The sequence below is a fragment of the Phodopus roborovskii genome, unplaced genomic scaffold (genome assembly GCF_943737965.1).
Source record: "Phodopus roborovskii unplaced genomic scaffold, PHOROB, whole genome shotgun sequence".
Classification (NCBI taxonomy): Eukaryota; Metazoa; Chordata; class Mammalia; order Rodentia; family Cricetidae; genus Phodopus; species Phodopus roborovskii.
Window position 1 is genome coordinate 559,654 of NW_026126563.1, and position 17,118 is coordinate 576,771.

Sequence of the window (17,118 nt, forward strand, 5' to 3'; positions counted from 1 at the left end):
TGGTGGGCGATTTCTCTGATGTGTTCTTGGATTCAATTTGCAGATGGCCTTCCTTTTATGGAGAATCAAAATTCTTAAACTTAAGGAAAGAATTTTTCCTTATTATAGGGCTGTACTTATGGGTACTGATGGTTTTATTTATATCTTTTGCTGGTGCTTTGCACTAAATATTATTAGTACTCACTTATCAACAGTTTCTTATTTTAAGCAATGCCAATCTTCTCCTATATACCAGAATAGTTATTCATTATAAAAATAAGTTTTCCACCATGATACTATTACACACAGAGGCACATGTAGTGAGGGGGGATAGACAGGAGGAGATAAGGACAGAGATGCAGAGAGATACACATAAAATGCATTCATAGATACATACCCACATGCACAAATCATACCTAATGATTAACCATAATTATTGCAAATGTATGTTTGGAAAATTTTATTATGTCTCTTTTTGAATTTGAATTATGTCTCTTTGAATTTGAATAACAGTTTATTTCACATACATTAGATAATGGAGATCTTATTTGAAACATCTTATCTTTATTTAAATTTGAAACAAGTTTGTTTTACATGTCAATCCCAATTCCCTCACCCTCCTACCCCCCATCACTCCCACCAAACCCCAGCCAATCCTCTTTCTTCCCTTAGGCTTTCTATGGGGGGGGGTCTTTATAGTCTGTCATATCATTTGGAGCATGACATAGATTTTTAATTCTTTAAGGCTAGAGCAGAACTCAGAGCTCCATTTTTAAAGAAGTTAAGGATCAAATCATGACAGTAATTCTTAATTGCTTTTACAATGATTCCCCTCCCCCCAAGGTTCAATTCCTGGTGTGTTAGATTTAAATTCCCCATCATACTAGGAGAGGACATACACAATGCAGCAAGGCCCCAAAGTAAGTGTTAGTGTCAACTATCTCCTTGAAGATAATAAGATCTAATATCTGGCATCAAATCCCAAATTGTCAATTACACTCAATTTGCACAGCAGCTACATTACGTGGACAGAAGCTGCAGCAAAGAAAAACATCAAAATACGCTCCATTATGAAATTATGGGCTTGCTTCTCTCCAGTAGCCAGAACTGCTCTTTTTAGTTGCAGTTATTAACTACAGGATTTTTGTTTATTTATATCAGTAGTTTTCAACCTTCCTAAAGCTTTAATATAGTTCCTCAGGTTGTAGTGTTCCCCAGTCATAAAATTATTTCATTGCTATTTCATAACTGTAATTTTGTTATTGTTCTAAATTTTAATGTAAATATCTGATATGGTCATTTGACTCCCATAGGGGTCATGATGCACAGGTTGAGAACCATTGATTCATGTGTTTTAAAATATTATAAACAAAAGAATACAGGTATAAAGGTCTCACTTTTTCCTGATTTCAGCAGTTTTATTTTGCAATATTGACATTATTTTCTCTTACCTACCTCTACACTTTTACCAAACTTTTTTGCTTAGTTTTGAGATTGTATTTTAATTATGGTATTTCCTCCCTCCAAACCCTCTAATATACCTCTCTCCATTCTCCTTTAGATTTATAGACTCTTTATTCATTATTATTGCATGCATGCATATATATATATATACGTATATATATATACGTATATATATATATCCATCCAAATATAACCTTCTTAGTCCATGCAGTGTTATATATATTTTTTCAGGGTGGATCATTTGCCATTAGACAAGGAATTGTTGTTTTCTTCCCTATAAGGGCCACCTCTCCTGCTCATCGTTTGTAGTTCTTTGTTTTGATTGTGACCTAGTAGGCTTTCCCTTAGTAATTTGGCATATTTGCTGATGTCCCCCTTATTCGGCTGCTTACTGTGAGACTGTCTCTCCTAAGAGCATCAGAAGCTACATTGTAAATTCTTAGCAACATGACTACCCAAATTTATGTTGAATAAGGCAGTTACAAATCTTTTAAGTAAGTTCCAGGTGTCATGGTATCTATCCTGTGTATTTCTCTTAAAATTTTTATTAATTAGTAGAATGCTATCATACTCTGTTTACTACTGATATAGGGCATATGACATATTTTTCCTATCTAGCCTATAGCATATGCATATGTCCATAACATAGATATAGATATATGCAGGTGTGTGTGTTTGTGTATACATTTAAATGTTCATTCTGTATTTTCTGTATAAGACAGTATTAATGTTATTGTTTTTACTGAATTATTTGAAATAATCCTATTTTCATATACACTTCTGATTACTAAAATAGACCCCAAAGAAGACATTAACATTGATCCCACTTACTAAAATTTCATTCAAGATGTTTTCTTTTCATTCTGTATGTCTCTGTATGTTTATTGCTATAAAATTTCATTCAAGATGTTTTCTTTTCATTCTGTACGTCTCTGTATGTTTAGTGCTATAAACTTATCACCTATAGGTATTCCTATGCAATGACATAACTAAGGTCATGACATTTTATTTATCATATATTCATTAACCACTGTAATCACACTGACCTGCAACCAGCCCAACTGTCAATATGTCTTCCATTAAAAAAATGTCATCAGAAAATGTTATACACATATAATAATTTACAGGCAACTTTTTAAAATTTTTCTACACTGTCTACATAGTTCTTTTGAGACATGACAACACAAGTTCAGTACTTAGTTCCTATTCTGCTTGGAATTCCAGTACAGCATTGCTTCACTGTATGCATGACTATTACCTACTGAGACTAAGTCATTCCCATTTTTGAGCCTTTACACTGTAAAACCACTGTAGATTTCCATTTTCATGTAGATATGTTTGCTTTGTCCGAAACAAGCTTCAAATGTTCCCATTTATTTCTCAAACATTTCCTCCAGTGGTCTCATCTTATGTCACTGTAGAACAACACAAAATTCAGAAAATTATAATAAATACTACGTGTACGTACACTTTCATGTTATTTTACCACATGCAGATTTATACATCTACCACTGTGTAAGTCCTTGTAGTTAAACCCATAGCTCTTATTTGTTCATAATAGCTGCTAATAACCAAAACTTTGTTTCCATTTCTATATTTTTTCCTTTTGCTTCTTTATTTAAATTTGAAACAAGTCAGTCTCAGTTCCCTCACCCTCACATCCTCTTTCTGCTCCCCTGGGAAGATGAGGCCCTCTATGGGGAGTCTTCAAAGTCTGTCAGATCATTTGGGGCAGGGATTAGGCCCCTCCCCTGTGTGTCTCCACTGAGAAAATATCCCTCTTTGTGGAATGGGCTCCCAGAGTAAATTCGTACACTAAGGATATATACTGATCTACTACTAGAGGACCCATAGACTGCCCAGTCCTCCTTACTAACACACACATTCAGGGGTTCTGGGTCAGTCCTATGCTGATTTCCAAGCTATCAGACTGGGCTGCATGAGCTCCACCTTGATCAGGGCAGCTAATTATGTGGGTTTCTCCAGCCTGGTCTTGACCCATTTGCTCATCACCCCTCCCTTTCTATAACTGCGTTCCAAGAGTTTGGCTAGTGTTTAGCTGTGTCTGTCTATAATGGCTCCCTCTATTACATTATCTCTTTTCTTTCCCTGTCTCAATCTTCCTTTTCCCTCATGCCCACCTGTCCCTCTTCTCCTCTCCCTCCATGCTCCCAATTTGCTTGGGAGATATTGTCACTTTCACTGTCTCCAGGGACCATGTATGTCTCTCTTAGTGTCCTCCTTATTTCCTAGCTTTTCTGGCGGTATGAACTGTAGGCTGGTAATCCTTTGCTCTATGTCTAAAATCCATCTATGAGTAAGTACATACCATGTTTGTCTTTCTGTGACTTTATTGCCTCACTCAGGATGGTTTCTTCTGGTTCCATCCACTTGCCTGGGAATTTCAAGATTACATTGTTTTTTTTTTCCACTGAGCAGTCCTCCTTTGTGTAAATGTACCACATTTTCTATATCTATTCTTTGGTTGAGGGACATCTAGGTTGCTTCCAGGTTCTGGCTATTACAAATAGTGCTGCTATGAACATAGTTGAACAGATATCCTTGCTGTATGAATGTGTATCTTTTGGGCATATGCCTACGGGTAGAATTACTAGGTCTTGAGATAGACTAATTCCCATTTTCTTGAGAAACCGCCATACTGATTTCCAGAGTGGTTGTACTCCCACCAGCAGTGGAGGAGTGTTCCCCTTTCTCCACATCCACTCCAGCAGAAAACATCAGAGAAATCACCCACCAGGACCAAGTAGGCTTCATCGCAGGGATGCAGGGATGGTTCAACATATGAAAATCTATCAATGTTATCCACCATATAAACAAACTGAAAAAGAAAAAACCACATGATCTCATTAGATTCTGAAAAAGCCTTTGACAAAATCCAACACCCTTTCATGATAAAGGTCTTGGAGAGATCAGGGATAGCAGGAACATACCTAAAGCTAATAAAAGCGATATACAGTAACCCAGCCAACAACAAACTAAATGGAAAGAAACTCAATGTAATGCCTCTAAAATCAGGAATACGACAAAGCTGCCTACTCTCTCCATATCTCTTCAATATTGTACTTGAACTATTATCTAGAGCAATAAGACCAAAAAAGGAGATCAATGTGATAAAAATTGGAAAGGAATTCAAACTGTCATTATTTGCCGATGATATGACAGTTTACATAAGTGACCTGAAAAACTATATCAGGGAATTTCTACCGCTGATAAATACCTTCAGCAAAGTAGCAGGATACAAGATTAACTCATTTCTGTAATATTTCAAGTCAATAATATTATTCAGTAAAAATCACAGTACCTTATAGAGTTCACACAGCAACATTGCTACATAGTCATCCATAGTGCTGCATGAATCATTAGGGTTTTATAGTTTTTGAGTATTTAACCATGCAGATGTATTAGGACTTGTTATCATCTAGTTTTGCTACATGCTTTATTTTCTTGGGCAAAATACTCAGGAGTACTATTCCAGGACATATATTCTTAAAAAAATAAAACTGAACCATATGTGTTTTCATGATTGTAAACAAATCTGGAAATCTTTTCTCTTTATTTTTTTTTTTTTACATTCCAATCCCAGTTTCCACTTTCTCCTTTCTTCCTGTTCCCCTCATTTTACCCCTCAACTCCCTTCTGTTCCTCGGAGAGGGTAAGGCCTTCCCTAGGAAGTCTACTAAGTCTGTCCCATAATCTAGTTGAGGCAAGAATACAATACCTCTCCACCTCCCCCCACCCTGTGTCTAGGCTGAGCAAGGTATCTTTCCACATGGAATGTTCACCGTTAAGTCAGTTTGTGCATTGGTGTTAGATCTTGGACCCACTGCCAGTGGCCCCATATATTGTCCTAGCTGCACCATTGTCATCTAAAGGGAGTCTAGTTTGGTCTTATACAGTCAGTGATCTCTCACCAGCTTGGTCAGCTGATTCTATGGGTTTCCCCCATCATGGTCTTGACTACTTCGTTCATATTACTGTTCCTCCCTCACTTTGATTGTACTCCAGGTTCTTGGCCCAGTGGTTAGATGTGTATTTCTGCTTTAATCTGTTTCTGGTAGAGGGTTCTAGCTTCACTGGGGTTGTGGATTGTAGGCTCAGTATGTTTTTGCTTTTTGTCTGGTATCCACTTATGAGTAAGTACATACTATATTTGTCTTTCTGGTTTTCAGTTATCTCAGGATGTTTTTTCTAGTTCTGTCCATTTTCCTCTGTATTTTAGGATGTCATTGTATAAATATACCACATTTTCTTTATCCATTCTTCAGATGAGGCACATTTAGATTGTTTCCAAGATCTGGCTGTTACAAATAATGCTGCTATGAACATAGTTGAGCAGATGTCCTTGTGGTGTGAATGTGCCTCCTTTGGGTATATGCCCAACAGTGATATTGCAGGGTCTTGAGGTAGACTGATCCCTAATTTTCTGAGAAATTGCCTTACTGATTTCCACAGCAGCTGCTGAAGTTTGCACTCCCACCAACAATGGAGGTGTGTTCCTCTTTCTCCACATCCTCTCCAGCATAAGCTGTCATTGGGGTTTTTGATCTTAGCCATGCTGATCAGTATAAGATGGAATCTCAAAGTGGTTTTGACTAGCATTTCCCTCATAAGGGAGTTGAGCATTTCCTTAAGTGTCTTTTGACTTTTGAGACTGTTCTGTTGAGAGTTCTTTGTTTAGATCTGTACCCCATTTTATAATAAGATTATTTGGTCTTTTGGTGACTAGTTTCTTAAGGTTCTTTGTATATTTTGCAGATCAGCCCTCTGTCAGATGGGTCATTGAAGATCGTTTCCCATTCTGTGGGGAAGACTTTTTGTCTTATTGAGCATTTTCTTTGCTCTATAGAAGCTTCTCAGGTTCTGGATATCCCTTTTATTAATTGTTGCTCTCATTGTCTGTGCTACAGGTTCATTTGGTTAACTTGAAGGACTCTTCTCTGTGTGTCCAGGCTAAATGGTTGCTGGTTTTTATTCTCTTTGCCTCATTAGCAAAATGTTCTTTTCTTTACTCCAAGCCTCTAAAATACATGTTCCTCTACCTCAGAGTTTTCATGAAGCTACCTTCTACCATACTTGTGTATTTCTATATTCAATCACAGTCTGAATGAGCATTCCACATTCCCTGTGTTCTCCCGAATCTTTGAAAAAATACAAAAGGAAAAAGAATGAAATACTTAAAGCATTTTCAGATTGTGGAAAAGGCATGTTCCTGCTTAAAGACTTTTTTTTTTTTTTTTTTTTTTTTTTTTTTTAACAAATGGACATTTCAGAGATGAGCTCCCAGCCATCCTGTATGAAACAAGGGAAATGCTGATGCTACAAATGAGATGTGTCCAGCATAGTTCTTTTTCTTAGATCTTGCTTACTGAAGAGACCCTGAGGCCACTTCTGATAGGCTATGAGTCACCTTCAGAATCAGGTTCCTATCAAATACCTGCTTTATTTGGAAATGGAACTTGATATGCCCTTTGATATGCCCTTTCTTCTTTGCTTTCTTCTAATTGAAAAATAATTCCAATAATTCTGATTTCCCACACATACAAAGCAAAATCATGGTTACACTTATGACATCGTAACATCGTAAAGATTTTAGTTTCAGAAAGCTATTTAGGATAATTTTGTCATCTCACTGTTGAGAACTTATAAAGAATGACTTAACAGAAAATTTAAAACATTCATAAGAAATTAGCTTATTAACATTCTAGAGTTGTTACTTGCAATTAGAGGATATGGAGGAATCGAAATGTGTATGGTTCAATGTCCACTGCAAGCCTTTAGCCAGGACCTAATTGCTTAGACTAGCATTTACGCTCAGTTTTTCTCAACTAAATTCCAGTCCTTCTATTTTTTAGACCTAAATGGAGTTGGTAGAAAAAGACCTTAACAGCCACCTTGTTCCATTCATCAGCAAAAAGAGCTGTTGATGCAGTTAGGAATAGTAGTATGTTTCTTCTCTTGTTTTATTTCTTGTTTCTGTAGAGAAGGTTAAGTCCCTGAAAATTTTGAGATGCTTATTATGTTTTCAAAATCAAAAATTAAGAGAAAGAACTCGAGCTGAATATTTTACTAAAAGTGAAATTAACTGTGTAATCCCACTGGAGATGATAGTGCTGAAAGCACAGATTCTAATTGGAAGACTCTTGAACCCTAAGAAATGGCCATATTTAGGGGATTTTTTTTTACAACTTTTATTAGTGTCCATATACTTTGTATTATAAGACATTCTAAAAATGGCTGTCTCCAAGGTACATGGAAACCCCTAATATGAGAAAGGAACTAATAGTTTTCCAACACTTATCATTGACAAAGTCTGGGTATGTGGGAGGGCTTAAAAGGAGAAAAGGGAAGGGAAAATGGTGTGATTATAATCTCAAAACACATTTATAGAAGGAAGGTAGGAAGGAATTAACAGTCTGTGAGAAGCTGAATATGTACAGAGTAGTAAAATGTCAAGTCTTCTTATATTTACCATTCTGGGCAATATAAATGCCACTAATTTAAGATTTATAAACTAAAACTTGATCTTGGGCCTCAATCTCTCTCATCTCTCTTTTGAAGAGCTACTGACAGGCTAAAACCAATATCCACACAAATACTCCAGAAACTTTTTGTGTCAATTGTCCTTATAAGAATAAATGCATAAAATAACTGCCAAGTACTTTGCTACAGATTCAGGGTACCAATGTGATAGTTAACAGGCTTAAAATTTCTGTAAAGCATCTGGATTTCTTTCTTCCTCCCTCCCTCCCTTCCGATCTCAGGAGAGAGAATATATGAAATTATTCCTTCTCTGTGGGTGGAGTTACACACGAAGGTCAGTTTATCAATTAGAAGGGGGAAAGTATCAAGGTGACTCCTTTCTTGTCCATGGGCAACAGGGTCTTTTCACTAGGGTCTGTTCCAGCCAGTACTAAGGCATTACCTTGTCTTCCTGTCTTCACCATGGCAGCAATGGACTCCTAGCCTCTGGAATTGTATGCCCCAAATAATCCTCTCCCTTTATTAGTTACACGGGTCATGGTATTTTTATCACATCAATATAAAAATGCCCGATACACACCTTAAATATGGGACACACCATTAAGTGGTCTAGTGTCTTAGACTGATTAAAAAGAGGAGAAAGCAAGTCAGTCATTCTTTCTCTACTTTTTGGCCAGAGATCCAATGCAACAAAAAGGGCTTCTTTTCTTAAATGGCTTTTGTTGTGTATTTTGTCAAATAATGAGAAGAGTAACTAATACACAGGGAGAGTCGCAGGAGGCCTGAGACCTAGGAAAGAAGCAACAATATACTAAATGCCTGAATATGATTGCTATACATTTAGTAAGGAATTGAGAAAAAGTTTTTGGTTAAACTGATTCGTTTCTATGAACAGTGTTGTGACTTAACAGACATGAGTATTTAGCTATGAAGGAAAGATAAGTTTTAGAGATTTGTTTTATATAATTGTACTTGCACTTAACCACACTGTATGAAAAGCTGATAATTATGAGAGAATAGATCTCATATTGAAGGTTACCACAAAACAATAGCAACCAAAATGAATAGAATGTCTTGACAGATTTTGATGATCCCTCATGGAAAGCCTCACCCTCCCTGGGGAATGGATGGGAAGGAAATGGGATTTGGATTGATAACAAAGAAATGAGCCAAGAATAAACAAATAAACTAGTGAACAAGAAATGGAAAGTCCAGAAGACACTCATGATTATTTAATAAGTTAGTTCAAAATGCACTATAAAAAGCTGTTTTCCATTCGATATTAATTCATAATTTTCAGGTCTAGAATCTTCACAAGTTTGCAATCCTGCATTCTAATATGATAGACAAAAAAAGTCATTTTTGACAGGCAGTCTTTACATTTAATGTAATTTTTTGTCACTGGAAAGTCTGAGTCACTGATATTTTTGTTGCTCTGGAAATTGACTTGATTCCTCCACTTCAGTAGTATTTACTGGGTAATTCTGTTCCTTTTTCAGTCTGATAATTCAGAAACTTATCCTACTATTAAGACTAAGGTTTTTCGCGCCACCGGTGTGATCCCAGTGCTGCGTCAGCTCCAAATAACACACAGAGACATTTTATTTGATATAATGCTGTTGGCCAGTTACTATCATTTCTTATTGTCTAGCTCTGTCTTAAATATTAACCCATTTCTATTCATCTAAGTACTTCCATGTGGTCTCATCTTACCGGAGAGAGGGGCTGGCTTCCTTCTCTCTCTCCTCCATCTTGAAACTCCTCACTACTTCCTCTCTCCTCTTTGTGTCCTAGTCCTGCCTTGCTTTCCTATGGGCATCAGTGCTTTATTCATTAACAAATACGAGAAATAAACATATTTACAGAGTGACATCTCCCAACTTCCTACTAACTGTATGTTGAACTATAATGACAAAGAGTCTAACAATTTATCTATTTTTAGCATCTTAGTCTAATCAGTAAAATATTGATATTCTCAAATTGTCTTCCAACTGCTTTATTACTCTTTTGCTAATGCTTGATGTTTTATTTTTTATATCTAAATGTTACTGCTACTTAATTGATGGTTCTTTTTGATATAACTAAATGTTACTGCTACTTAATTGATGGTTCTTTTTGATATAACATCTTATCCAGACCTTGATCATTGAAATGTTGAGATATCAAATCATATATTTTAAAACTTTGTTATGATATTAATATGGAATGTTCTCTAGCATACATACAAAAAATGAAACAATAAAAATCAGTACTATACTATGTTTAAAAAATTGTACTTAGCATATTAGTAATATGTAATGAATCAGCTCCTCACAATGTTATAATTCTAGTATACATCACACTACTAAGCATGCACAATGTCTACATATACCCTATCTTCTCAACTGATGAGGCAAAACAGGAAAGTAATTAGAGTACAGCTAATGACCCAGGTGTGGTGTGTAACCAACAACACATGATCCTCCCCCTCTGTACCTCAGTTTCCACATCTTTGAATAAAAACAAAATGTACAAATCACTGGTACATGGTATAACATTAATTAAAGTAACATCGATATAAAGTGCTAAGAACAGTAGTTAAGTCTTTCAACTATATTTAGGGTCAAGGGATGTGGCCACACAGGCATAGTATTTCCCTAGACTATATGAACCCTTGAGCTCCAGCATCAGTGCTGCAAATCAAATTAATCAATTAAATATAAAGCAGATCTAGTATATGCATAAATAGAATTCTGATAGTAAAATTACAATATAAAGATGAGAAGAAATAAGTATACATGTTGTATTTATTCTTATATGTGGGAGGGGGATATTAAGAAAATGCAATTTACAGCACCAAGGACTGAGTGTGGTCTTTGCTGTGGCAACATCAGTATACTTGGGAAGTTTATAGCAGATTCCCAGAATCAATAGTTTCTAAATCAGAATCTCAAAGGACAGGGTCCCCAATCTACTATAACACATGTCCAGATGATTTTACTGCAAACCAAAAATATATGAATTATAATGGTAAGGCAAACATAAAGAAGTACAAAATGGAAAGTTGAGAACACCCTACCAACATACCAAGGCTTCATTTCTTTTTCTCTCACCTTGTTGACTTTGAGCCAGAGACTGCACCTTGAAATTTGTCCGACAATGAGAAACTCAGAAAGAGGCTCGAAGCTGGCACATGTCTAGCAAGGTGAGGAGCAAGGAATAAGCATCTTTTTGTACAAATCCTCAAATTAGCTATGGGTTCCTACCTCATAAGGGTTCTGGGTATGAGTTTCATCTTATGGACCAGAACGGAAATCCAGGCAGAAAGTTCATGATATTATTGTACCAATGAGCATGTCTTGCCAGAGCAGTTGTTATTGTAGTTAACCGGGATAATGCCTCAATAAGACTGATGATTAAGATTCTCTTAGACAGCATGTATATCCCCTTCCAGGGCTATAAAATAGTCAATAGAGATGAAGCTTCCAGGTCAGTACTAGCTTGAGTTTTCCTTGTTCTATTTTGACTCAGGTGTGTAATGTCTTCAGAAGTAGGGTCTTAATATCATCTTGGAAGTAATCAAGAACATTGGTAGCTACAGTTTAAGATGCACACAATCCACCATGGCAGGGAATGGGGGAGAAATGACAGCAAAAACTAGTCACATCGCATCTACATCTTTTTTAAGTTGAGAAAGATGAATGCTGATTCTCAGATTGATTACTTTCTCCTTTTCATTCATTTGCAGAAGCCCCTGCATAAACAAACCCATTTTTCACAAACTTCACCAAGGTCCATTTATCTTGCTGTTCCCATGTACCTTTCCATTTTCAGTTTGAAAATTGCCAACTTTCTTAACTTAATCTTAGACATATTGAAATATTTGAGTTTCTAGTATAGAGTTCAGAGACAAATCTCAGCAACATGCCAGTGGGTTAAAGGTGCTTAATGAAAATAATACTACTTTCATGAAGAGAAAAATATGGAAAACTTTACGGAACATTTACTGCCTCTTCATCCACAAAGGAATTTAATTATTTTCACATTCTGTGTAGACTAAGAAGTTTGAGGTGTAAAACAAATGATAAAAGGCAATAGGTCTATAGAACTTCTATTTGTAGGGAACCACAGCTTTATAAGGAAGAAAAACAATGATATATATATGTGTATATACACACACAGTAGCACAGAGTATAGCCTAATTGTAAAGTATTTTCCTAGTTTAGAAGAGGTCATGGATTCTTATGAAACAGTTCACAAAAAAATACTAATTATAGAAAAAACAAATTAAACTAATAGGCATAAAAACAGCTGCTTTATTTGGAATAAGGGGTGCTTATTTTTTCAGTGGTGTAACCACACTCAAATTGTACATGGTCTGGGAAATAACCTCCCATTAAAGCTTATGCAGGATCACCATTTAAACTCAGTAGGTCACGTGTTCACAAGAGTTGAAAGTAGGGAGGGCACTTGCTGGGAAGAAGTGGTTTAGGTTGTGGTGCAACTCACATCACTTAAGTGAGTTATTAAAGCCCCAGTCCAGAACCTCAATTGTGAGGATAGGGAGGTCCCAATAAATCATGTCCAGCAACTCACTCTCAAAAAGAAAAGGAAAACAGCAATGTTGGAGGTAAGAAAGAAATTTAACATTCAATATGATCATACAAGATAACAGAACAATAATCTTTATGTCTGATTGGGGACAAGTGGTATAAATATTGGACTAAACAAAGGATAAACTTAAGCAGGGTTATTCATAAGTACTAGTTTGTTCACACTATGGTCTGGTTGAACCTTTTTTTTTTCAGTTATATGAGGGGACTTTAAGAATCATTGTTTAAAAAAACAAGCCAGATTCCATCTTGAAATTATTGCTCTTGCATGGTAGAGCAGGCTCTGCTCCCATCATGGGGCAGGTGTTCCCAATATGGGGCAACTGTTCTCATTACTGGGCTATTGTTCTACTAAGTTGTTTCTGCTTAGAAAGAGCAGTTTCATAAGGAAGCCACCTGCTTATAAATTTCCTTGTTCCTAGAATCCAATGTGACTGCAGGTTTCAGGTCATGAAAAGGATGCTTGACCATCCCTACAATTTTTGAGACTTTAGTTGACATTATCAGTTTCTAATAAATATTCTATAAAAATTGGCTAGCATACCTACATGCATAGATGAGCAGGACAGATACAAAACAAAGTCATAAATGCTAAAATATCTTAATAGCATCAGAGGTAGTGATAATGCCAACCATAATTAGAATGTCAGGGCCATTGTATCTTTTTTGCTGTGTGTTCTAGTGAATGTTGTGATCTACATAAAACTAAGAAGCAGCAGCAATTCTGTCATGACACCATGTTTATCAAGCCTATTTGATGTTAAGGCAGTGTGACCAAATTCAGGAGGGAAAAATCATTTGACCTTACTAGAGCTGGCCTGATGGTAGGAAAGAACTTGATATTAAAATCCCTGAAGTCAAGAAAACCTGTCACAGATAACTTTTTATGGGGAGCTTAAAATGTCAAAGCAAAGGTTGTAATGTCATCCACAAAGAGCAAGAGATTTGATGGAAATCTATATTATATAGTTCTAGTGCAGATTGATGGAAATCTATATTATATAGTTCTAGTACAGATTTATGCGGCATAGAAAAGTCAGAAATTTCCCTGAGCAGTTGCCAAGGCAAAAGTTTAAGCCCAGTTTTCCTATTATGATATTGATGATTTCCCCTAAATATTAAACTTTATATCTTAACAAAAAATCAGCAAAGTAGCTTGGTTACTTGGTTCCTATTCTGTTATTATACTGTACCCTCATCTACAGTGACCTCATATTAGAAATTTAGTAGTTCAAGCCCAAGAGCTTTCGTACTATGGGAATCTGGGTATGTAAGACATTCTTTGGTATTTCTAGAAAAGAAAAAGTTCTTGAATACAATAAAATTGAGAGGTAATCTAGACAATAATAATGAGTGATTTATTGATTGGAAAGATACTTTGTAGAGTATGTTGATCATTTTTGTCATATAACAAATCTTACTGAAAGGGATGACTTATTTATTTTGTCTTATGGTTTAGAAGATATTAATATAAATAAATCCATCACAACTGCTAAGTCAGAAAAATGACACAGTGGTTAAGAACACATGCTGCTTTTTCAGAAGACCTAAGTTCAATTTTTAGCATGTACATTATGCAGTTTACAATCGCCTATAACTATAGCATCAGGAGCTCTGATGCCTCTTTTGGTTTGTTGGACACACACAATAATAATAATAATAATAATAATAATAATAATAATAATAATAGAAATAATTGTGGAAAATTTGCCTGTTTCCTCATTATAGCTATTTTTTCTCAAGTCCTACCAGCTTCTAAGGGGAAGTTCTGGAAGCATTCTCCCACTACATTTCCCCTGTCCTGACATGTGTGCTCACTCACTTTCAGAGCTGGAGGCTGAGGAATGGTGCAAACATCTTTGCATGGAATGCCTGGGGACAAGGCTGAATGACATCAGTCTAGGGGAGCCTGACCTACTGGCAGCTGGGGTGCAGCGAGAACAGAATGGTGAGTGACTGCCTACTTTTCTATTATGCCAGGTGGGCTTACACTGCAGAGAAACTCAGAAGTTTGAGTATTCATGCTTTGAAGAATGTATTGTCTATAACAATGTGACTGATGGTTATGAGCAAATTCCTGTGGAAGCCACACATCCAAAAGTATATGAGCAGAACAAGTTGAAAACAATGGAAATGGTGGATGGGTTATAAAAATAAACGAGGATACAAATAAATGAGGATACAAAGTTTGGTGATTATAGAAGCAAGGTGAATCTGGGGAGAGTCAGGCGAGGGAAGTGAATATAATCAAAATACAGTATATGGGATTCTTGGAGAATTACTAAAAATATTGCAAAAGGAAAGCAAACTATCAATGGGTTATTAAGAAAATTTTATTTATTTACTTTTTTTAAAAAAAATTTAGTGGTGTATTAACTAGAGAAAATTCTGTTGTTCGACCCAGGTTTCTGGCTTATTATTAGTGTCTAAAAACTTAGTTACTGTATTTTATACTTATGGCATTTTCATGAATAACAGTTTTATAATCTTTAGTCTAATATAGATTATATATCATGAATTTGGCTTATCTGGAAATTAAATCCTTTAGAGTATTTGACTAGTATTTCTACTAGTGGGAAGGTAGTTAATGTGTTTAACTAATACAATGCTATTTAATTTCACAGGTATGTGTGCAATATCATCATAGTCTTGATTAGTAATACTAACAACCAGTCATCTAGTAATATTTTGTTCAATGTGATGGTTTAGGTTATATTTGTAGTAAATTTTAATTAATCATCAGCCCATTTTATCTAACTACAAAATTATCATCACAAGCAACAAATCTAAAGTAGAAAATCTGTGATGTTCAATTAGTATAAAACTTGGCCATGCTTTTTAAAAGAATTTGAGGGGTTATCAGTATTATATAAATCAATAGCACTGGTCAAAGCATGTCATGATAGCCCTGGGTGATTGTAAAGTTGTTGCTACTGAGCCCAATGTTGGTAACAAGAATCATTATCTTGTAGTCTCTTAAAAGACTTTATTTTCTTTGCAACTGAAATTAGAACCAAATCATTTCTTGCTGATTGATCAAAAACATTTATTTATATGCCAGAATGTTGCCTCTTTTGGATGGTTTTTACAAAGTCAATCCCAGCTTCCTCCTGCCCCCAACCCCTTATCCCATCCCCTTTCTGCTTCCCAGGGAAAGAGAGGCCTTCTGTGTGCAATCTTCAAAGTCTGTCACATCATTTGGAGCAGGTCCTAGTCCCTCCCCTAATGTCTAGGCTGAGAGAATATCCCCCTATTTAAAATGGGATTCCAAAGTCCTTTCATATATTAGGGATAAATACTGATCTACTACCAGGAGGCCCATGAACTGCTCAGTCCTCCTAACTATGCTGGGGTGATATAGCTGCCTTTTCAGTGACTTCTTCTCCTGTAAGTAACTGTGATAAAACTCTTTGATTCCCCAAGTTGGAATTTAGTGTTCTCCATACTTTGGTCTATCATGGGATCCCTCCCTATCTGGGATGAGCAGACCTATGTTGCATCTCACTAGGAAAAGTTTTGTCACACAACAGAATCTGAGTCTGTAGTGTGTGCTAAATAATTCATTTAATGAGTGAAATTAAAGACAACTCTTTCTTAAAGACTAAAGCACAAACTATAACAAGAAATCAGCCAGAATACATCAAAAACTCAAATTTATGAATGCCAAAATCACCATAATATTTTTAGGTAAAATAATAAAAGAAATTCACAGATGGAGGAAATTAGCACTCTGCTGAAGCTGGTTTCTGCCAATTCACAAGAGCCTACTATTATAGGCAAAAATATCCCAAGTGTTAAAAACCAGAGCTGTGCTTGCTTCTGAGTGGTGAATAACTAGAACATGGTAGAAGAGAATGAATGTCCCGAGGTGACTGGAATAATCTGTGCCCCAGTGTATCATTGTCAAAAGCAAAAGATATAAACATTCCATTGATATGTCACAATAAGGAGCACTCTTCCAAAATATAAAAAAGTAGTGACGTTAAAATTATTTCCTACCTTCTTTAATTAAATAACATGGGAAAACTTAAGGAAAATATTTACTATAAACATGATAATGAAAGGACCTCATATAAGAACCCCAAGATCAACAAAAGAAACAATACATCTTTTTTAATTAGCCTATTCAAGACATTTAAAACTATACATAAGTAAATGGATTTGGAGTAAATGGATTTGGAGTTCTGCTATCAAGCAGTTCTTGAAAAAGTTTTCACCATTTAGCCCAGTGATTCAGTAGTGTCTTATCCATGTAATAATCAAGGATGTTTAAAACTGTTTACACCTTATACACAAATTGTATCAGTGAAACAAAACAAGTTATATTATTGTGGGTTAATTATGTATTAGAAAAAGTTGGTTTAACTTCAGTACTTTTCAGGTGGATAATTTTCAGGTGGATAATTATCACATAGGTTAAAGCATAGCCATAGAGTGAAACATTATATTTAATATGAATTTTATGCTCAGGGAATAATAGCATCTGAAAGTGCATATACTATAAAAAGTATGACATAATGTTAAATATTTTATATGCTAAATAATAACAATTTGTATGAGTATGTTTACATATTGATGTGCA

The 17,118-nt window shown here is 35.6% G+C and overlaps 1 protein-coding gene across 1 annotated transcript in view; it reads left to right on the top strand.

Moving 5' to 3' along the window:
- Dok6 (docking protein 6) overlaps positions 1–17,118 on the top strand; it is a 333,159-nt gene that overhangs the window by 179,184 nt on the left and 136,857 nt on the right. Inside the window, exon 4 of the mRNA XM_051202095.1 lies at positions 14,365–14,484. Within this exon, the coding sequence (XP_051058052.1) occupies positions 14,365–14,484 (120 nt within the window). The remainder of the gene's footprint in view (positions 1–14,364; positions 14,485–17,118) is intronic.